Below are 23202 nucleotides of genomic sequence, written 5' to 3' on the forward strand. Positions count from 1 at the left end.
AGCCCTCCCCTCCAAATCTTAGATCTTTTTCCTGAGAGGTCTCTTGAAAAGTGGATTTCTTTGAAGCACATCCATGTGAGCCTTAAATGGCTTGGGGTCATGTCCTTCAGACTCAGAAGGCACACATGTCAGGAGCTGGGCAGGGTGGCCTCAGATGTGATGGCCCCGGTCTCAGCCTGGAGCAGAGGCGCACGTGGACAGGAGCCGTGCTTGGTTTGACTTGCCTGGGGCTGCCTGCTTCTTTTTTTCAAAAGGGAGGTGAAGCGAGTTGTCGGCAATTTAAAAAATCAGGAGGTTTTACACCAAAATCCAGATATCCAGCTTCTCTTGAAGAACAGGGAGCCATGGCCACGTTCTCAGGTAGCAGCAGTCAGGAGAGGCTGTGGAGCTGCAGTCTCCAGTTTTCTCCAGTCTCCACCAGTCCCCGTCATCTCCCTGACACAGGCTGAATGTCCCATGTGTCGTGTTTATTTTCCTGATAGAAGAGAATGGTTTCTCAGTGCCCATGTCACAATCCAACAAGGGGAAACAGATGGCGAGTGGGGAGACTGTCTGCCTTTCACCCCTGACCTCTCCTCTTTCACCAGTGTTACCCGTCCAGCCCTTGGTGCTCAGGTTTGCAGCCTGTAGGCTCGAGGCGTTGAGTGTCCCCCCTGACGTGTCTGTGATTTTCAAAGGTAGCTTCTGCAGAGGTTCTAGAAAAGACAGGGGATGGGAAGCCCACCCTTGATCAGGCACCATGCAGCCAGGGCATTTCTGTTTTCATCTTGCACATAAACTAGAATTTCACTGTCGAGAAAAAAAGTTTGCAAAGTGCTGTGAGTTGCGGTTATCTTTCCAGAGCGAGGCCCTATCTCCAGCCAGACAGCTGGATCTTCCGAGAAGCTGCCTTCAGGGACCTTGCCCAGGAGGGTGTAATGGGACAGGAATGTTGCACATGAACTGGGATGTCACAAGAGCTAGGTCACTTGGGACGGTGTTCCTTGAGGTCTTGGCTCCCGGGAAGCGAGAGCCAAGTGGTAACCTCAGCTTCCCCTCCCTAGAAGTCGTTCTGGTACGACTTTTCACTTTCCACCCACCTTTATTGTTGTACTCTCACCGTTTAGTTTGTGTTTTCGTGGCCTTCAGCGTTTAGTATTTTCATTATTTAATAGCCATGGCATTTGGGTTTGGGTTTTAAAATATCAGTCACCTCAAATCCTTCCTGGAAGCGGGAGATCTATAGGAGCGTCTGTAGGGGCAAGGCTGTGGGGTGATGGTGCCGTTCAGTGGTCACAGTCCTCGAGATGAAGTCTAAGCCAGTGGGGTTCCTTCCCCTTCAGCTCTCTCAAAGGTCCCTGTGGAATCCCCTACCTGCTCAGGTAGCTTTCACACTTTCCAGTTTTTAACCTGAAATAGTTGCACTTCAGTCACGTAACCAATATCTGTTATATATAGCTATAGTGTGCAAAGCAGCACAAGCTCTGGACAGACCAAAGAGGTCAGCTGGGGCCTCCCTGCTCCTTGGAGGTTTAGGAAACCTTTGGCTCAGACCCCCAGTTCTCTTGCCTGCACACGTGCAAGCCTTCCCACCCTTTACTCTCTCGTGGTCCCGGCTATTTCCAGGTCTTGGCCTTCATGTGTAATCTCTGTGTGGCCTGGTGTGAACCCAGATGGAAACACAGTTCCTTCACTGTGTCCACCAAAAAAAGCCCACTTGCACCACACAAGGACAGAGTTGAAGGAGCATTTCCTAAAGATTTGGGGGGTCGTGGGGGTCACCTTCCCTATCTCAATTACCCCTTCTCCTCTTTCTCCTCACTCCACCTCTCCCAGATTGCCCTCAGGAAGTGCAGGGCAGCTTTCCCTACACTGGAAGCTCTGGAGGCCAGCTAGTCCCTGTCCCTACAGAGCTCAGCTCATATCCCTGCCTTAACAAAGCTTTTTCCCAATTGTCAGTTAAGATCAGGTTCAACTACATAATAGAGAAAAACCCCAAAGAGTTTTATTTCCCTCTCAGGGAGAGGAAGCCTGTATGAAGGTAATCAGGGGCTCCACAGAGGCATCAGGGACCCAAGATCCTTCCTGCTCAGTGCTCTGCTGTCCCTAATATGTGATTCATCCTCGTGGGCCATGACAGCTGCTAGAGTTCCAGCCATCACGTTAATGTTTCAGGAAGCAGAATGGAGGAAAGCATACCTCCTTCCTTTTAAGAAGCCTTTCTAGAAATCAAACACGTCACTTTCACTTCTATCTCATTGGCCACAGCTTCGCCACAGGGTCGTGCCTAGCTGTCAGATTCTGTAATTGCAGATGGAGGGGAGAATGGGTATTGGGAGACAGCTCACAATATCAGAAACACTGTCTAAAACCCTCTGAACCCCAGAGGATTCCAGGTGAGGTGCTAGCTGTTAAAATAATGACAGTTGTTGCACAAAATAGCAGAGCATCTTTGCAGTCAAGTTTCTTATGCCCTACTTGGGCATATGCCTTACGTGGGCTGACGGGGCCCCAAGGCTGGACAGGGCAGGCTACGGGAGCACAGGGGAAAGAACCGTTAACCCCACTGGCTGCAGAAACTCTTGCCCAAGCTGGCCCTGAGCCGTGTGAGCCTTAAAAGATAGGGAAGGGATCTGTGAAGACAGGAAAGAGGCAAGAGGGAATTCCAGACCAAGGGAACAGCCCAGCTGAGGCCAAGAGCAAGTGGTTCTTGTCACACAGTCTGAGACGAGACCTGCCTGAGCTGCTAGAGGCAGGCGGCCCCATCTGCACTGGCCCTCCCCTCACCCCCACTGATTGGGGCGGGGTGAGGGTAGGGTTTGAGGAGGGAGCTGACAAAACGTTGCTGGGGGTTGGAACGTCCCTGAGTCCTGTGGATCTGACCAAGAATCCAAGGATACAGAGCAAGAGATTAATAACTGAAACGCCGACGAGCACCAGGCGCGTCAGGTTGGGGAGGGGAAGGAGCCAGCTCACCCCCTCCCTCCAGCTGCTGCCACACGCAAATGGGGCCCAGCGATGCCAGATCTTTCTTAAAGAAGCCAGAAATCCAGACTTGTATGCACAGTCTCCCAGTGTGTGAATGGCGGTGCCTAAAACAAGCAGACAAGCACAAACACGATGTGAGCAAAGCCAGACACATCTGCGAGCCTCTGGGCTGCGGTTGGCCGGCACTGGGCCCTGCCTGCCATGGCATCCTGCTTCTCCTGGGGAAAGCTTCGTGGGCATTCCACCCAAAGACAGCGGTGTGCCCGACGTATATTTGGGGTGCACTTTTCAGCGTCTTCTCCTTTGTCTACGTCCCAAAAAGGCTGTGGGGTTCAAGTCAAATTCAGATTTACAGGTGAAAAGAAAACTACTGGCCTTTTAAGCCAGGAGACCCTCACTCACTGTACTGTGTTTCGCATAAAGACGTGAAGACTCGTGGAGAAGAGGGGGCTTGTCCAAGGTCACAAGGCCGTTTGGGCAGAGCTTGAATTCGAACTTGGGGTTCTGACTCCCAGCCCAGTGCTCCCTCTAGCAGTGGACCTAAAATAGAAGGCTGACCTTTTTGTGGTATTTTTGTACTTGACAAACGCTGGAGAGTTACTCATGAGTTCACCTTCCCAGAACAATTGTCAGAATGGGGCCAGAGGGCAGCAGGAAGACCCCAGCCTGACCCTGTGAAGCCCAGGGCTCCTGGAAAGCGAGGGATGCATTTCATCGTTGGCCCGCCTGCTGTGGAGCTTGGCACCTGGCCCCAGCTGTGGGGAGGTTCTTAGTGGGTCCAGCGGGGAGAGCTTTGGAGGCCAGAACAGATCCCAGGGCTGTGTTAGGGACCCAGCAGCTTCAGCCTGCCCAGCTCCCAGACGGCTCGTGTGCCTTCCTTCATCCTCCATTCTTTTTCTGGTTCAAGATACTATTTGTGGTAGGAGTCTTGGAAAATTCAGACAAGCACGAAAAAACTAAACTGAAACTCACCATAGCAAACCACCTGGTTCTCCCCACGACTTCTGCTTCAATCCCTCCAGTCTGTTTGCTCTGCTCCCCATACAAGGAGGGAGGCAGAGCCTAGATTTTTTTTTTTTTTTTTCACAACAGTGGGAGCAGATGGGACGTGCTCTTTCTAACCTTTTTTTATTTACTATGTCTTGAGTGTTTCCCTTGGCACTTCGTCTGCTTTTACGACAGCATTTCTAAGAGCGGCCAAGGATTTGGTCACCCCGGCGTAGGAGACTCGATTTGGCTTTTCCCTGATCGGTGGATGTTCCGAGTGCCTCCAGCTCCCTGTCACACACACCAGTGCTTTGAACATCCGTGGACCCACCCACGGCGCCTTCCGCAGCATCAGTCAGGTTCTAGATATGGAATCAGCCGGCTGGTGTGAAAACCCATACGGCCTTTGATACGCATCTCACAGGCTTTTCTTGAGACACACTCGGGGACGGCCAAGAATTTTATCTGCTGGAGGAGTTCTCAGGGAGACCTGTTTGCCTGTGCCCTTGTCCCATGATCTCTGGCGCATCTGTGCATTTGCAAGTACTTGGCAGCCCGTGTGTGTTTGACTCGCGCCCAGAAAACCCCTCGGCACCCCCGACAAAGCTAGTTCATCGAGAACTGCCTCCCCGGGAGAAGAGCAGGGGGCCAGGTGCTTGTCTTGAGTTCTCTGCAGAGCCCTCCTGACCCCTGACATGTCAAACCGGCTCTCAAAGTGTTGCCACCTCGATTTGGGGGAGGAGCCCCATGAAATTTCAAGGGGAGTCTGGGCACAGAGCTAAAAAACAAACAAACAAAAAACTTCGCTGAGCCTTTCTGAGTCCCCATGCCATGGAAAGAAGGGAGGTGGATTTTTAGTAGCAGCAGACAAGGGAAAGATGCATTCAGTTGCCTCTGCTCAGCTAGACCTGCAAATGGGTGGTATCAGCGGTTGGTGATTTTTTTTTTTTCTCTCTAACTCTTAGCACCTACAGAAGGTGCACCATATTTTTTGTCAACCTATGGCTTGACCCCTAATCCGTTCTCCAAATGAAGGAACTTGAGTATCCTGACCTCAGTCTCAGCATCTCGTCTGCTACCCCACGCACTCCACCCCACATGTCTTACAGTAATAAACCAGGGTGTTAAAGTGCATGAGAGAGAAGATGTGTGTCTTTTTTTTTGGCGGGGGGTGCTGTGTTGGGTCTTCGTTGCTGCGTGTGGGCTTTTCTCTAGTTGCAGCGAGCGGGGGCTACTCTTCGTTGCGGTGCGCAGGCTTCTCATTGCGGTGGCTTCTCTTTGTTTCAGAGCACAGGCTCTAGGCACACGGGCTCAGTAGTTGTGGCACACGGGCTCAGTAGTTGTGGCTCGCAGGCTCTAGAGCGCCGGCTCAGTAGTTGTGGCGCACGGGCTTTGTTGCTCCCTGGCATGTGGGGTCTTCCTGGACCAGGGATCGAACCCATGTGCTCTGCATTGGCAGGCAGATTCTTAACCACTGCGCCACCAGGGAAGTCCCAAGATGTGTGTCTTAAGAGAAGGGGTGGGTGACCACCTTGGTGACTGCCACGTCATTCCTTCGTTCTGTCTGGGGCGTTTGTCGGGAGTGTAACAGGGTCGGCTTAGTCTCAACTCTCTTACCACACTCTCCAGCCCCTCTGTGCATGGTTCTGATAAATAAGCAGCTCAGGGAAAGCTATCCTGACGTTTTGATTTGTTAAGGAGTGATTCATTTTCAAGGCAGGTAAACAGCTTGTAAACTTGGGGGTTACCACTTGAAGTGATTAAGAAGTAAACAGCTATTAAGCTGGTTCTGTGGGGCTGTGGCTGCCTGCCCCCTGGGAATCTTCCTGACTGGTGTTTGGATTCGCCTTGATGTTTGCCGTGCTTAATCTGAGGCCCTGCCACCACACACACAGTATATCACATGATGCCTGTTCCGGAGAACTCCAGCACTGTAATCCTGCTGTTCTCCGCCGTAGGTGGGTGCGGGGAATTTACCCACCATGCTCCCTCCAGGCCTCGCATCTGCATGCAGTCACATCGCCTGAAACCCGGGATGGCCTGGCTGGGGGTATAAATAGACCCAGCTTTTGATCCTTAGACAAAAATAATCTTACACAAACATTAGTACAAAAGAGCTTCTCCACGGTGGCTGGGTGTGGGTTCCCCTAAGTCCTGAGGTGGGGACAGAGCATCGGGTCCCCTTGCATGCCCCCCCACCAGGCCTGCCCACCAGTGGGTGGGGGGAAGGAGGCTCAGGGAAGTGGGGAGACTTGCCCACGACCCCACCGCTGGTAAGCGAGCGGATCGGTATGGAGCGCAGGCTTTCCTGGTGCCAGAGCCAGTGCCCCCATCCTCTTCCAGGCTGTGCATGCTGTTTCCGTCGAGGGCCAGGGAGTGAAATATTTCAGGCTTTGTGGGCCATGCAGCCTCTCTTGCAACGGCTCAGTGCTGCCATTGTAGCTTGAAAGCATCCACAGGCAGAATGTAAGCAAAGGGCATGGCTGTGTTCCAGTAAAACTTTATTTAACAAACAGTCAGAGGGCCATAGTTCTCCAACCCCTGCTCGACACCCCACTGCCTTCCTGAGTTCTGAGAAAGGCGTGGTCAGGCCTGGAGAACCTGCTGGAAGAAGTGTCAGTGGGCTCTGGGCCGAGTGAGGTGCAGGCGGCACAGGTGGAGAGCATGAGGTTTGGGGCCGGGGTGAGTGTGCTCAGGGTGGCGAGGCTTGATGTGACTGGCCAGGAGGGTTGGGGTCCCCACTCTCAGGTGGGAGGAGGACTTGCCCCCATCCCTACCCTGACTTGGTGCAGAAACAGGCTGGGGCACAGAGCACAGAGCTCTTGGGGAACCAGCACAGTCTGCACAGGCTCCTGGGAGTGTCGACGAGGAGTTTGTTCCTTGGGAGCTTTTCCGTGTTTCGTGGATGAAATCAGAAGGCGCGGCCCTTTAGAAAAGCAGGCTGTACCAAGGGCAGGAGTCACGGTCTGGGAAGGCACATGCCTACCGGAGGAGGGGCTCCGGCACGGCTCGGTCAGAAGGGCCCCCTCCCATCATAGAGAACAGCCTGCTCCCACCGCATGCCAAGTGCCGAGCAGGCTGGGTGGGCCTGCTTGTACCCACCTTGTTCTCCCCTTGTACCCCGGCTGCAGCGGGGTGGGGAGAGGCCGGTGACACATGGCCCACCAGCAGCTGGGAAACGACACTGGGCACGGGTCCTAGAGCTTCTGCTGGTGAAGCAGGGTTTGCCCAGGTCTGCAAGTCTCCAAATTGTGAGGCTCCTCCACTCCCCCGGGCTCCTCCCGGGCTGGGAAGGCCGCAGGCCCCAGAAATGTGCGGTCCCCGTCTCCAAACCTGGAGTTGCTCTGAGGGCCAAGTGAATCTCTGTGATTGCTAGCTTTTCACCAGAGCTTTCCTTCCTCCCACCAAACTCGCCACCAGACCCGCCAGGGCAGAGCAGATTCTCTGGCAGGGAGCGTCTTCAGGGTCTCCCCTCCCGCCCAGTTCAGCATTAAGAGCCCCTGGCAGAACTCGGGTGTGTGAGCAAAGGTCCCGAGGTTCGGCCGTGAGGATGTCCCGAGTCCCTCTGTGAACTTCACCAGGACGCCTCTGAGCCCCGAGGCTGTGTGTCCCCTTCAAGGGCACAGCCGGCATCAGCACTGATTTTACGGCTCAGCCCCGCCCCAAGCCCCCCGCACCCCAGCTCTATGGCGGCTGCACCCGTTCCCTCGAAACAGCTTCGCAGCGTGTCCAGGTCAGTCCCAGGCCCAGCGAGCTCAGCTGATAACGGGGAGCAGACCCAGACTCCGAAGGAGCCGGCTTTGTGTCGCTTAGCGCCACCCTCACGCGGAGGCCCCCAGCCCGGCCTTCGCGGTGGGAGCTTGCCCCAGGGGGCCACACACGCAGTCCCCGGGGAGGTGGCACCCCTCCCGCCAGGCCGCCTGTCCCTCCCGCTGGGTCACATCCCCGCCTTGTCTTGCAGGCTTCGCCGTGGCCCAGTGCATGAACCAGCACAGCTCGTCCTCCCTGTCCTCGCCGTCGCCGTCTGCCAGCGGGAGCCCCAGCGTTAGTGGGAGCGCCAGCCACTGCGACTCGGGGGGCGCCCGCTCGTCGTCCAGCCCCTCGGCCGCCCAGAGCCCTGCAGGTATTGGCCACGGACACGGTGCAGTGGGGGGACTTGAGGGAACCCTGCGACCCCTCCACCTGAGAGCCCTGACCCCCAGCTGCTCCTTACCACCGTGTCTGGGGACACTGCCACTCGGAGTTCCACATCCGCTGGGACATGCTGTTGGCGGCGGGCGGCTGGCTCGGCTCCCCGCAGGGGAGGAATCACTCCCTTCGCAGGCTGGCCCACTGGAAGGCCTCCCCGGTGGCAGGTAGCTGAGCCTCAATTCTCCCCATTATCACCTCCGGAGTCTTAGGTGTCACGAGGAGGGGTCTCCCGGACGTGATTGTTTGAACTCTGGCGAAAGAATCGTGTCTCTGCTAATATTTTTTTCTCCTCCATAACACACCAGTTTCTTCTTTAAATGTTTGGTGCAGTCCAGTTGTCTGTGACGAGGGGGGGTGCATCTTGCCACCCTTTTGAGATTCTGTCAGGGTGGGCTAGAGTCACATCCTGCCCTCCTGTAACTGTCACAAGTGCAGATGTGGCACGGAGAGACCCCATGAGCAGGGAGCCTGGAGTGAGACGTGTGCATGGTCCCCCTGTGCTCTGAGCTGCCGTGAGCCCCTCACACGTGAGCACCTCACCGCAGTGACTAAGATCCCGGGAGTGAAGATGCCGGCTTATTTCCTGAGCAACACGGCCCCAAAATGCAGCCAGAGGAGCAGGGCCTTGAGAGTGCATGACGCTTTGCACCCCGGCGGGTGACCCGTGGGTCTGGAGGGCCCCGGACATCTCTGATTTGAGAGACACGCCCATAACTCCCCATTTGGGGACCCTCAGTGTCCTTTGCTGTTCCTGCAGGGTCCCATCCAGAGCCCTCACCCATCGTATTTCAGGGACACCTGTGCAAACTCTTGTTAAGTGATGGATCGATGGGTCCTGACAAAAGCGGTGCTCCAGGGCGGCAGCCACCACGGCGCCAGGAAATCGGGGGCCCCTGGCCACCGTCCACTCGGCACCAGAGACAGAGATCCCCTTGGGCTCCCACACCTCTCTCCGGAGTTTTCAGTTTCCACTTTTCTCAGCAAAGGGTTAACCCCGCCTGGTCTCCATGCCTGTGGCTCAGGGCACCTCTTACCTGCAGCCCCTCCCTCCTCCTCCCACAAGCATCCATTACCTCCATCTCCAACTGACATTCATGAGGCCCCGGCAGCAAGGTGACCCTCAAGCCACCTCCTGTAGACCCCCGTCCACTCGGCACCTGCTCCCCTCCCTGCCCCAGCCCGGGGAAGATGACTGCCCTGTCTGAGCTATTTCTGAGCCCGACTTAAGGTTGGCTGTGTATCCAAGCAGTTGCTGCTGCCGTTCCCAGGCTCGTAGCTGGGAAGTTCAGACAGAGCTTTCTCAGAAGCCAAGATCAGCCCTCTGCCTCCCCCTGAAGCCTGGTCTCATGCTGGCTCTGGGGGCCAGAGTGCAGGGTTGTGTGTTTATGTGCTCACGTTGGTGCCCGCGTCCTGCCTGCATGTGCACGGAGTTCTGTGTCTCTGTTGTGTGGACCCAAACACACACACGTACTTACAATTGCATTTTGGGTGAAAGGTCTCTTCCTGGTGCCGCTGTGTATGCCTTTTTTCATTTTTAAGGAGGCGCAGCCAACAGCTAAGCGAACCAATGAGCCATACACTTCTTTGCCTGAAACTGAAGCCAGCAAAGACCCACATTATCAAGATCGTGCCTGGGTGTGCAGCTGTCCACCTGAGTGTGGGCCCTGGGGCTCTGCACCTTGCCCACCTTGCACCTTGCGCTAGTTTCTTTGTTCTTGGCCTCCCTCAGCCCCTCCATCCCTACCCCCACCATTCCCTGCTCGGTGCCAACAACATGTCTTCTCAACTCAGAAACTCAGGGGCTGTTAGCCTGGCTGTCAGGTCGATAAGTGATGGTCAGGCCCCCGGGTGTCTGCTCCCGATTGGTGTGTCCCTGGCAGGCCTGCGGAGGCAAGCGTGCAAGGCCCCATTTTTTATGCTGCCTGACAGTAAAAGCCTGGGGCCCAGCCTGCCTGTCCAAATCTCCGTAGACACTGAAATAACTCACCTCCTGATGCAGGGCCGTCCTGTTGGGCGGCTGGTGCTTCACTGTCCACTGAGGAACCGGCTGTCGATCCCTGGAAGGAGAGAGCATCGGTGCCCACGGGCTGGGGCGGCAGATCTCAGGAGGACCACCGGTCACTTCCTCTCAGTGCCAAACTTGCAGGCCGGCCTTCAGCCACCGGGTGCATCCAGAGAACAGCACGTGGGGTTTCCATGTTCCCTGTAGGGCAGGTCTACCCAGATGATTCCAGCATCTGCCTGGTGTCCTACCAAGCCATGCTGGATGGAAGAAGGGAGGCAGGTTTTTGTTGGGACGGGTGCCCTTCTGCCCGTTCCCTGGTTGACGTCAGCCCAGGGTGGTGGCCCAGTGTTCAGGCTTCTGATTTGGAAGCCATCAGACTTTCCACCGCAGGGCCTGGCCACCACCTGCCAGAGGGAGCATCCTTGGAGGGCCAGCCAGGCCGCAGGATGGTCCAGGGCCTCTCCTCCACAGCCCACGCAGCCTGGATGGCAAACAGCTGCAGCCCAGCCATGGAACCACTTGTCCTCAAAGTGGTTTTGGAGGACACAGTGCAGAATCAGAAGCATTCCTGACCCTGTGTTTCCAGAGCTTCCCGGAGTCCAGTGGAGAGCAGGCCCTTTGCAGCCGGAATTAGCAAACTCCAGGGTCTTCTTTGCTCTTGAAGCCACACTTTGCACGTCAGGGTTTGGTCAGGAAAGCACCTGAGAGATACCATCTACCAGGGCACGAGACAGGCCCAGTTTTCCGTGTCTCTGCTCCATGGGGTCGAAACCTGGAATCGCACAGGGATACCTGTAAAAGCCAGGGGCAACCCTCGCACTCTCAGCCGTTGATGTGGCCTGGGCCCTCCCCCCACTCAGCCCTCTGGGTGTGCACCCGCCATGGGGCGTCCCGGTAGGCACTGCTCCCAAAACCCACGTGTCAGGCACGGTGCTCACAAATACGTTACAGACACCCCCTTGTTGCGTCCTGCCACCCTCCGCCTCACACTGTGCTGTTGAAAACACGGGGGCTCGGAGAGGTCACACAGCTTGGCCATGCTGCTGCAGCTGGTAGCAGGAGGGCCCAGATAGGGACCCAGCCTTGGCAACCCAGAGCCCTGCTCCGCCTCCTGAGACAGCCCAGCGGAGCATCGCTTCGGTTCCTAAGTCTGTCCCGGGTGCCTCCATGGGGCGTCCCTGAGACCTGGGCCTCGGGTTCCGATCGCGGTTGGGGGCCGCCTGTGAAGGGCGCGCATCTCTCCTCCCCACGCGACGGTTGCTCTAGAGCCAGATGAAGAGCCTCAGCCCATTCACAGAGGCCCAGGTCGCTGTGCAGCCCCAGCCGGCGAAAGCAGGGCTATGCAGCTCCGGGGGGGGGAGGGTGGGGCGGGGAAGCCCAGTGGTCCCCAAGTCAGCAGCAAAATGGACCCCAGACGGCCGCCTCTGCCAGCCCAGATGGGTTCACCCCCAGATGAGGGTGTGAAACTGTTCTGATGCTCGGATGTGTTTTCCACCTCCGCCCTCTGTCCAGCCCAGGGGACCTTAGCGTTCCCTGCCTGGGGTTGAAAGAGGCCCACGCTTATCCCTAATACGGATTTCCTCAGCTTCCCATGGGGCCTTCAGTCTGAGCGCCTCGGGCCTTGTGGACACCAGGCTTGATCTCAGAAGGGTCCCTCTGAGCGTGGCCCTCCACCTGCCAGCCCTGACACCCCACCTAAGAGGCTCTTCTCTCTGCCTCTTACTACCTCAGCCTTGGTACCCCACATCACCCCCTACTATGCACATGTCCTGGGCACAGAGGGTAGCAAAGCATGGAAGGCACAGGCTGGCAGGGGAGGCCGAGTCTATCAGAGGACCACACAGATAAGTGTCCAGTTATAAGCTGTGAACTGGAGGCCGTGGGCAGGGCCAGAGACTCCCAGAGGAGGTGTCACTGGAGGTGAAAGCCCGAGGATGAGGGGGTGACTGGGCCAGGGCTCCCTGAAGAAGGTGGCCTTTGGGTGTCACACAATCCACCACGGCCCAGCCCGGAAACTGCCTGGGGACAAGTTGATTCCTTTTCCCTATCTTTCTGGGATCTACCTATCAATTCCACTCTTCCACATACAGACCCAGGGGGCGGTCTGTGTTTGAGAAACAGCCCCTGTGCCCATCAGGGCCGAGGCCCAAGCGGCAGCTGCAGACCCAGTGCAGACAGAGGGACCATCACCAGAAGGGGGAAGGGACCCCGCTCAGAGGCGCCACCACTTTGCCAGTCGCCCAGAGACACCCTCTGCGCTGCCTCTGAGTCTCCTTCACACACCAAAGGCACATGGTGGACACTTGTGAGTGGCTTCTCAGCAAGTACAGGCCCTCAAATCGGGGCCAAGAGACACCCCCGACTGACAGAAAGGTCAAAACTGAATTCTCTGGTAACCAAAGGAACCAACCAGAAAGAGTTGGGGGCAAAGGGGATTTTATTTTCATTGTCGATTATTTACCTGTTAAAGCTGTGCCCAACAGGGGTTTACTGTCTGGTTTTAGCACCTGATGTATGAGCCCACCTGTTCCCACTGTCCTTTAAAGACAGTGCCCTGAAATCCTCTAGTCTTTCCGGGGAGAGCTGGGCGCCCCACGCTGTGGCAAAGTCCAGGAACCTCTTGCCTGCTCATCTGGCATAGCCAGCCTCGTGGACCTCGGCTTTTTCCCCAGCGAGAAAATTACGGGGTTGGAATCGGCATTTTTTTTTTTTCCTTAAACATTTTATGGTTTTGAGAAGCTGAAATTGCAGAAAACATATGGCGGGAAGGAGAAAATAGACCCAATTTTAGAACCAAATGTAGGATCAGTAAGAATACTTTAGAAACATCTTCTGGGTTATGCCTGTACACGCGCGCGCGCCTCCCCCCCCCCCCCCACCACACACACAGCGTGGGATTCTAGTAAGAAAGCCGTCTCCTCAGCTAAGAGCTCTGTGACCTACACCAAGTTCCTCAAACAGCCACTCTGCCTCCAATCTCCAATCTGTTGCGTTTCACAGGTGTTCTGGGTGAAACTTTGAGGAGGATGACAGAAAATCGTTTGTTAAAAAATGAAGTCAGACTGAAGGCCAGGCTGCTCTTTCCAGCCTCCATTTTCAGACCCAGGGAGTTCTGAAATGGGGCCACTCTGACTCTCCCCTAAGGGTTTATAGAAAGAAGGAAGAGCTTGGTTCCTGGTGGCCCCGTGCTGGGAGCCTGACACGGGCCCTCCCTCCCCCATCCTCACCTGCTCCCTGAGACGACTGTCTGCAAGTACGACCTTCACCCCAGAGCACCATCCCATTGGGGCCAACTGAGCACCAGACAGCGCAGGGCCGACCTGCGTGTTACTGAACCCGGGCACCGTGGTCAGGTGGGACTTTTTAAGGACAAAACCCCAAGCCAAACGTGTTCTCTTTTCTCCCCAGCTTTATCCATGACGTTAATTTTTTTTTATTGCGGTGAAATACACGTAACATCACACGTGCCATTTTAACCATTTTGCAGCCTACAGTTCAGTCCGTCTGCCTTGTTGTGCTCCGTGGTACTCACCTTAAGCTCTGCTGTAATCCCTCCCGATTGTGTCTCAGAGGAGGCGGTTCCTCCCCAGGGAGATGCTCCTACCTTTTTTTTTTTTTTTCACCATTCAAAAAATTTATTTATTTATTTATTTATTTTTACATCTTTATTGGAGTGTAATTGCTTTACACGGGTGTGTTAGTTTCCGCTTTACAACAAAGTGAATCAGTTATACATACATATGTATATGCTCCTAACATTTTTGTTGCAGCCACTTGGCGTCTGCCCTCAGATCTTGCCGCTGTGGTTCAGTCTTGGTTTCAAAGGTGTGGATCAGCAGAGTGTGTCCGGGAGAGTGTCACCTCGTGGCTGGGGAGGGGCTGACTAGGGAGGGGGGTCACGGGAGGCTCTCCCAGAGCCGCGCTGGTGGCTTCGGTGGCTGCCACTGAGAACCCTCGGCCTCATCAGTTGGGGTCAGAAATCTACTTGTTTCCCTAACTGCTTTGGCTCCGATCCCCCAACCACACACCCTTCCCTCCTCAGACTGGCCCAGGGATGCAGGGTTTTCATCTTCACCGACAGGCAGTTCTGTTCCTCCGCCCCCGAGGGTGCTCACCGAGACCAAGTGTTGCCGACGACCCTGAGAATTTCCTTCCCGACAGGACTGACCTCCACCGTCTTTACCCGTCTTTGAGTCCCACAAGCGGATGATCTGGTTCTTAGCTGTCCCAACACCGCCTCATCGTGGGGGGCGGAATGGGGGGTGTCCTACCTGCATGGGGGCAGCGTCACCAGCACCCTCTGGGTCAGGCCCCCCTGCCTCACGCTCTCGTCGATGCTTCGCGTCCGTCGCTGCTCTGTGTCCCCTCTCCGTGTTGCCTTCTCCGTCCCGTTGTTAAAGGCTTTCTATGATCTGTCGCTGTGTTTCCCTCTAGTCAGGAGTGGCAGGAAAGGACGCCGGCGAGTGTTCAGCCTGTCGGAGGCCGACAGTCACGGCGGCCACTGGGTTTAGTGCTTCGATCGGCAGCTGTCACGGCACCTCTGGCACGGTCACTGCAGGCAGGTCTCCTCCGGTGGCCTCCTCGGCCCGCGACGCCCCTGCACGCTGCATTTCCACACCAGCAGGCTCCCAGGACGCCAGGCGAGGGCACGGGGAGCCCGGGCCACCGACCCAAGCCGTTTCCTCAGCTCCAGTCCCTTTCTGGCCTCATCCCGCCTGAGGACCGAACCCCCGGCCCTTCACCCCTGTGTCAGCTCCTCCGAGGCAGCCCCGGGCAGCCTGGAAACGCTGTCCTCCGCACCAGGCTCAGGGCAGGCCCTGAGCTGGGGGGTTCTCCAGCCCCATCCCCGCAGGGCCCCCCCCCCCAGTTTAGGCCACAAGGGTTGGGCAGTAGAATTTGCAAAAAGCCACAAAGAAGTCAACTAGTTGCTTTTTTTCTTTTCCTTTTCCCTTTATCCCCCAGCCTTGCTCGAAGCTAAGTGGTAGATTCCATCACGTTCCAGCCAGAGGCCAAGTCATTTCACTTGTAAGCGCGCTGGCGGATGTGACTCCATCATCTCCCCTTCTTGCGTTTAGAGCTCCAAATAATGGCCGCGGGTGGGCCGTGGTCACTGCCACCCTCCCGCGATGCTTCTCGTAGGGTTTCCCACCTGTGCCCTCCCGCTGGGCAGCTGCACTTGCCAGGCAGGAGCCTTTGCCTTCTCTTGCGTTTAAAAGCTGCTTCCTCTGAGCTTTGCCCTCCAACTTGCTGTGCTGCACTGTCCTTTTCTTCCCCATATCTCTCAGTCCCACCTACCCCGGCCCGAGTACATCCAATCCTCATTTTTATTGGAAACTGTCACTCACTCGCCAGGGGTCAGCTGAGCCCCTGCCCTAGAGCCACAGATCAGCTTCCGAGGGTGCTGTCCAGGGACTTAGGGGACCCGCTGCCTTGGTGTCAACTTGAGGCAGCACCATGGGGAGGCCGAGCATCCCTCACGGGAACCTGGACATCGGGCTGTCCCGCTCCAGCCTGCACTCGTTTCCTGGGTCAGGCCCCAACCTGTGCCCTCAGAGCTCGGAAACACCATCAGGTGAGCGAGGCCAGAGGGTCAGCGGTGACCGTTGCGGGTTGACCATAAACTGACCATAAACTGTGTCCTCGCTAGGTAATTCTCCCCCCGTGAAAACTTGGCAGACTTTTTTTTTTTTCCTCCTCTTGAATGCATGAATTTGTAGCTAACATTCAGGAAGCAGTTCTTGGTTTAAAAATAGATAGGTAGGGGGCTTCCGTGGTGGCGCAGTGGTTAAGAATCCGCCTGCCAATGCAGGGGACACGGGTTTGAGCCCTGGTCCGGGAAGATCCCACATGCCGCGGAGCAGCTAAGCCCGTGTACCACAACTACTGAAGCCCGCACGCCTAGAGCCCATGCTCCGCAACAGGAGAAGACACCGTAATGAGAAGCCTGCACACTGCAACGAAGCGTAGCCCCCACGCGCCACAACTAGAGAAAGCCCGCGCACAGTAATGATGACCCAACACAGCCAAAAATAAAAAAATTTTTTTAAATAGGTAGGTCGGTAGATAGATAGATAGATAGGTAGGTAGGTAGAAAGAACAGTGTTGTAGGTGATGGGTAAGAGGAGGTTATTTTTCCTATTAAAAAAAAATAGGAAGAGTCTGTTTTTCAGGGGAAAAACCAACCCTTTTAATAAAGTTGTTGGTTCTTTTCCTAAAGAAGGAACCAGTTTTGTGTGTGTGGCATCGTTTGCTGGTTTATTTGTTTTCTAATATATTTGATAGCAACTTTCCCACACACTTGATCATTCTTATCACCAGAAACCCCGTTAGGGATCAGCGAAAGAGGTTTGTCGGCCCTTTTGAGTATCTGCGTGCAAATGCAGACCCGAGCAAAGAGGGAATTCTCATAGAGAAGTCTGGAGAAAACGTGAAAGAAATGCTCTGAAGCTCTGTCTCCAGATGGCACAAAAGTGCCCTTGGAGAATCAGTCATTTCTAAACTGCCTCGTCAGCAGCTCAGCTGACACATGGGTCCTTATGTACGTAAGTTCCTGGACACGCTTGTTTGAAGCAAGGTGAGCCTGTGCTCAGAGGCCCACGTTCAGATTGCGATGGGTCCACAACCTGAGCCCAGGCCTTGAAACCAGCCCGTCACCACAAGGCGTACTGAGTGGAGCAAATTCATTGAAATTCAGAGAAAACAGAAAGTGTGTGGGGTGTTTACTCAGCATTTGTGGGCTGAGATCACACCTCAAATCATTTTTTCCACTAGTGCTCACCCATGTCCCACTGCCACCCTCTCAGAGCGAGGACAGACCCAAAGCCCCATGTAGTGGTTTTCTCTGGGCCTTATTTCTCTTTTTTAAAAAAAAAAAAAAGAACGAAAGAACGAAAAGAAGAAAAAAGGCCTTGTGAAGTGACCTGGGGCCTTTCCGAGTTCACCGTGCCCGGGAGTCCTGTAGGAAGCTACGACATGTCCTTTGGGAGACTTGATCTGTTGCTTGACCTTCCTCTCCACGCTGGGGATCCTCTTCCTCTCCTTCATCCCATTCTGTATGCCCTTTGGTTTTATTTTGCTCTTGGTTTTTCCATTCTTTTGCTCTGTGTTCAATTTGCGGTTCTGTTTTGTTTTGGCTTACTTAAGAAAAAAAAAAAAAATACAACTAACTTAAGTGAAATCACATTGAACCAAAAAATGTCTGCCATCATCCCAGGGCCCGGAGTGCTTTCAGATTCATTGTCCACACAATGTCCTCAGCGCCTTGTTGGCCCCAAGATCTGTAACAGAGGAGATTTTCTTTCCAAGCGAGATGCCCACGGCCTTCGTACCCATGTTTTCAAATCACTGGCACATGAAGTCCTGGAAGATGTTTCCCATGAGGAACCCCAGTGGCAGCTGGTATCTCTGTCCAAGCCAGCTCGTCTTTGGAAAGCAAATAGGCCACTTGTCTGTAATCTAATCATGGATTTTTGAAAAGCACCAAAAAAAGAAATTGCTGCTCCTAAAATAACTGCATCAGGCCGCTCCTTCCTCGTGACGTGGTTTCTCTCCGTGGCCCCTGGGGGAGACCCTCGGGATAAGAATGGCCCGAGCGATCACAGCCCCTTTCTGGGTGCTAACTCAGCACTTAGAGGAGGAGCAGGCAACAAAACCACAGTCTGAGGTTTTGTTTTAGCTTTGCAAAGCTGAAAAATTGTATAGAATTCCTTTTTTTTTTTTTTTTTTTTTTTTAAATACTGCAGTGAGTTCCCTCTTGGGGAAATGTTACCAAATATAGACTCTGGGAATGGCCTGAGGTGATAAGCACACCCAAGCCTGTTCTCTCCCTAAACGCATATTTATCATCAGGCAGGTGGTTCACACACAGAGCCTGTCTGGGCTGTTTCCTGGCACCAGGAACTGGGCTTCTGGAACCCACTCATTGATTCTGCACAAGCCCCTAATGTGTCCCTTGCATCACAAGTCAGAGTAACCATGGGCCCTGACAGATTTCCCCCAGGCCTAGGTAGGGCTGGATTTGCCAGCTTCTGTGCCCCCAGAAGGAGGAAGTGGAGACAGGCTCTTCCCCCAGCACATCAACTCCCAACCAGACCTCCCTGGGCCTTTGTTCAGGACGGGAACAGAGGGTGCCAACGTGAGCAGAGCATCTCAGAGCTGAGCATACCTTTGTTTTTTCTCCCGCCCCCCGCCTCCCCCCAGATGACCCCATGACTGTGGAACAGCTTCAGCCTAACCTTCCTGACCAGTTGGTGATCGTCAGTGAAACAGAAGCAGAGGCCAGGCCCAGCAAGAGCCTGGCGAGGAGCGCAGACGTGGAGACAGTCAACCTGTGCCCCAGCCTCATCCCCGCCCAGCAGCCCACCATCTCCCTGCTCTGCGAGGACACTGCCGACACGCTGAGCGTGGAGTCCCTGACCCTCATCCCGCCCGTCGACCCCCATAGCCTCCGCACCCTCACCGGCATCCCCCCGCCACCCACACCAGCCACAGCAGGTACAGGGACCCCGGGCGAGGGGGCTGCGCAGCCAGAGCCAGCGGGCCCCGCCGAGCACTGAGTTGACCTCCCTTCATGCGTGCGGCCCCGCTGGCAGGGACCCGGAGCAGCTGACACAACAGACATCTCGGGAGCATCCAAAGTTCTCCTCGGCCCCGGTAACCGCCTCGAACCATCCTTGCAGTCCTTTGCTCCGTTTGAATTCCCCTTTTACTTCACACCTCTTTGAGAGCAGGCTGGGACCAGTGGCGACACCCCAGCGAACCCAGATGACTGAGGCAGAGGAGATTGGGCTGGTGTCAGAGCCCACGGCCCCAGGGCAGCAGGACCCACCGACAACACTTCCTTCATCAGCCAGCCCCTCCCCAGTCTCAAAGGTCCTCTGCCCCCGTCCCCAGTGAGCACAGAAGAAGCAGACGTGGTCACTTTGTGTAGAAATTTGTAGAAAAGCAAACTTCGATAAACATCTCCTTTGGATATTCTGCTTCTGGCAGCAGATGAAAACATCTATTTAAAAAGTTCAAAAAAAAAAATCCTCCACCCTAAGGTTTGATGTCATGTTAGAAGTGTAATATTACTGTTGAGATTTCATTTTCATTTTGCCTTGAACTTCCCAGCGTTTGGGGTTTAGAGTTCTCAGTCTGGCTTTCTCCATTGTCTTAAGGGATTCTCATTTCTTTATTACTCACTAACTCTGCAAGCCTGTGGAATGATAAAAGTCCCTTCCTGGAAAGGTTAGAGTATTTTTTAAGCAAAAATAAGGGAGAGACTCGTATTCTCAGGTACACACAGAGCTGGGAGGGCCGAAAGTTTCTCTGCCGTGGCAGCCCAGGGACCTTGCGTCACCCAGAAGATCTTTCCATGAAGGGGATAGTGCGGTCAGCTCCCCGCTCAGGACCATTCCTCGTCTCTCCGGACTGAAGCCAAACAGGACGGTTTTCCGGCATCACCTTCGGTTGTCGCCATCTCTCTGTTTGTCTAAGAAAGAATGATTTGGGACTGCAGACACTGCAGCCCCCGTGGCCGTGATGGAAAGAAAAGGCCATGGAAACCGTCCCACGAGTCCGTCGCCCGCTGCTCAGTGGTGTGGGTGCCCGCATGCAGGGACATCCCGAGGGCCAGCCCCCGCCCAGCTGCAAGGGCGTGACGTCCGAGCTCACAGGGCCGTCCTAGGAGCTCGGGGTTTGTTCCTCTCAGCTGCTGCTGTAAAGATGCAAGCTCGTTTTTAAAATGGAAACCCCCAGTTCCTTCTCCATTTGGGCTGGGTGTGTGCAGGCCAGGTCTCTGCTCTATCCGATAAAGCTCCCAAGATGTTCTTTCTACTCAGCCAGGCAAGGCCAAGCGACCCTCACCTCTCTGGTTGATGCTCAGACCTTCCAAAACTTGCCTCCGCGTGTCCCACAGGAGTGCCAGCACCCGTGGTGTCAGTGTTGGCCGGTCCGGGTTACCAGGTGGCCTCAGGAAATGCTCCACACGCTTACCTCTTAGAGGACCCGGTCCCCAGTACCTCCCCCAATCTGCTGTCAGGCAGGGCCTGCCCGGGCCAGACTTCAGCCTCCTGAAGGAAACACACTGGTCCCCTGAGGAAGGGGAGTGGCGCCTACGGGACAGATCTCTCCAGCCTTAAGAAGCCCTCCAGGCAGGTGAGCCCAGCCAGCACCAACAGGGGAAAGACCCAGCTCAGAAAGGCAGCCATTTAGGCAGAAATGCCAGGGGCCCCAGCAAGGAGGGACAAGCCATGACCTTCAGGAGAGCCCCCTGGAAAGGACAATGGAAAGAGGGAGAAAATCCATGTTGTCAGGGACAGGGGCCCCACTGGTTCTCCTGCCAGGATACAGGGGCAGGCTAGCCCCAGGGCCACTCACTGCCGGTTTTGAAACGATTCTGGAGCAGCAGAAATGAGAGAAGGCCAGTGACCTCCCGGCCGGTGGCATTATCGTGAGGAACAAGCCGAGGCATGTGGACCCTGCCCTGGGACCACCAGCCTGCCGTCTGAAATCCAGTGGCTCCAGGTGGCTTCAAGCTCTACAGGAGGAAAGTCTTGGCCGGGGGACAGCATGCCCAGGAGGACCCACAGCAGTATCACCCAGGCAGGAGAGCTGAACGCAGCCCAGCCTCCATGGGCTCTTGAATAGCAGGTGCGATCAGGCCAAGCTTCTGCCCCACGTCTGGCCCAAGGGCAGGCCTCTCCCCGGGTGGGCTCGAGGGGTTGGTTGTGGGCAGCCCACAGCCGGCTGGCAGCCAGGTCTCCACCGTCTTGGCAGCAGTGGCACAGCTATGTCTTCAGGAGCCCCCAGAAAATCTAACAGTGGGGGCACCTCCAGAGGGGCCCGTCCAGACAGCAGGTGCTGGGACTCTGGGGCAGAGAGGTAGAGCCAGGAATCCTTGGTGAGCCTGGGGCAGGGGCCATGGCCTGTGACACGCGAGTACCAGACTCGGATCTCTGGGATCGGCCTCAGCAGGCCCATCCAGCCCGCCATCTCCATGTCCCTGCAGAGACCCTCCCCAAGTCCACATCGGGCCCACTTGGGTTTGCCAAGTCAGGGGCGGGGCTGGCCACATGAACCCCCAAACGTCAGCTTTGAAAGTTGCTGGGGAGAAGCACATGTCCTTTCCAGTTTGGAACTTGAGCCAGCGAGGGCGCCTCTCAAAGTCAGACATGTACGTGCCCCCCACCCCCCGGGGGGCGGGTGGGAGGGATTGTCCTCCTGCCACCAGCAGGCCCTCTGTGCTGCCCTTCCCCCATCAAGCCTGCCCTGCTTGCTGCTCTCTGCAGAAGGCAGCTCCCACCCAAGCACCTGCACTGCGACCCGGGGGTGAGTGAGGAAACGCACCTCTTTACAGGCATACACCAAGATTTCTCTAAGGTCTCGATGCACTGTTCAAAAAGGCACAGGGTGAACCAGTTCTCATCTTCTTTTCTAGATGCAATAAATAAGAAATATTTAATGTAATCATGATGACATTGGGCATAAACTGTAAGGGTTCCTTAAGTTCCTCTGAGTTGAAAATATGTAAATAATTCTTGTCCCAAGAAGGAGCAGGGCTGGGAAACCTCATGCTTCTGGGCTACGGGACTGTTCCAGGGAAGTACCTGCTCTCGCCAGCATGACTCATGTTTCGCGGGTACTGAACACGAGGGTGGAAATGAAAACTGGAACTTCCTTGTAAATCTGAACTTGGCAATAAAAGAGAAAAAGTTACCAAGAATGTGGCTGCTGCTCCATGGCTCTGTGGCGGGAAGGCCACGGCCAGGCCAAGGGGAAGGTTCTCAGCCGTCTGCAGCTGCTTGGCGAGGGGCAGCAGCTGGGCCCTCCCTGCCCCCACCCTGGCCCGGGATCCCCACTTCCTAAAAGGGAGGTGGCGGCGCTTCTACCCAGGGCTGGGAGAACGCCTCAGGTGCTCCCTTCAGAAAGGGCCCCAGCCCCAGGCAGGTGCCGTGAGCCTGCTCCGTGTCTCCATCCCTCAGCTGTCGGGCTCCATCGAGCCTCAGGTTCCGTGCCGGAGAGCGGGCTCCTTACAGCCCTGTCTCGCAGGTGGAGCTCGGCCCCGCGCACCAGGGCGCGGGGATCCTGTGCGATGTGGCTGCCGCGCCAGGGGAAGTGAGAAGGGCTCCCCACCAAAGACAGTCAGGTGAAGTCGTGCGAGGCGGGCAGCTTTCCCGAGCACACCGATGTGCACCAGCATGAGCTCTGGAAATCCCTGGAGATGGGATCACGGGTTCTTCCAGAAACTTCTGACTCTCCAGCTCAAGCCTGGCCCAGAAACAGCCGGACCTTCTGGGCCTTGAGGTAAAACCCGAGTTGAGTGCAAGGCATGAATGGGGCACCCCACTCGTGCCGAGGGTTGAGGTGATGTCGGTGGAAAGTGTGGGCCGCTGCTCCATGTCCAGCCTCACACTGGTCGCCAGCAGGGCTCCCTTCCCCACCGGGCCCGGGTTCAGCCCCAGTAGGTCCTTCTGAAGTCTGCCCATGAGGCCTGCGGCTGAGGTTGGACCCCGCTCTGCACTGGGGGCCTGCTGGGTGCCCGGCGCTGGGCCGGGACTGGCCTGCAGCCTCGCGGGCACGTGGACACTCGTGTCATGACGACTTTGGTCTAGAAAAAGGCACTCGCTGGAAGGATGCCCAGGGAGAAGGTGCAAGACCGGCCTCAGGACGGGTAGAACCAGGGACAGCAGCTGTTGGGGGTTCAGCTCCCTCCCGCCCAGGGCTCCGTCCAGTTCAGAGCGCCTCAGAGCCTCCCTGGGTCAGCTGAGGGCCAGGCCTCGGGGTTGGTGGGGGGAGGGGCGACAGGTCAGGGGAGCGGGAGTGAGGAGGCGGGCAAGCGCTCTCCTGCAGCACAGCCCTGCCTTCCCACAGGTGAGGAAACAGGCCCAGCAGGGCCCTGGAGTGCAGCCCTCAGGCTGCCAGGCGGAGCCTCCCAGGCTATTTACAGGAAGGAGGCAAGCAGCAGTTCTGGGACGTGAATGGCTGTCGGAATCATCTGGAACACTTGTCCACCGTCTCGAACCACGTGCCACCCCAGATCTGGTCAGTGAGAGCCGAGATGGTATCCGGCG

The 23202-nt window shown here is 55.9% G+C and overlaps 1 protein-coding gene across 1 annotated transcript in view; it reads left to right on the forward strand.

The window, feature by feature from the left end:
• LOC114487544 (protein CLEC16A-like) overlaps nt 1–21867 on the forward strand; it is a 104662-nt gene extending 82795 nt beyond the window's left edge. Inside the window, exons 5-6 of the mRNA XM_055089740.1 lie at nt 7916–8077; nt 18350–21867. Of these exons, the coding sequence (XP_054945715.1) occupies nt 7916–8077; nt 18350–18705 (518 nt within the window). The 3' untranslated portion in view covers nt 18706–21867. The remainder of the gene's footprint in view (nt 1–7915; nt 8078–18349) is intronic.
• The last annotated feature ends 1335 nt before the right edge of the window (nt 21868–23202 follow it).

Source organism: Physeter macrocephalus, chromosome 14 (genome assembly GCF_002837175.3).
Source record: "Physeter macrocephalus isolate SW-GA chromosome 14, ASM283717v5, whole genome shotgun sequence".
Lineage (NCBI taxonomy): Eukaryota > Metazoa > Chordata > Mammalia > Artiodactyla > Physeteridae > Physeter > Physeter macrocephalus.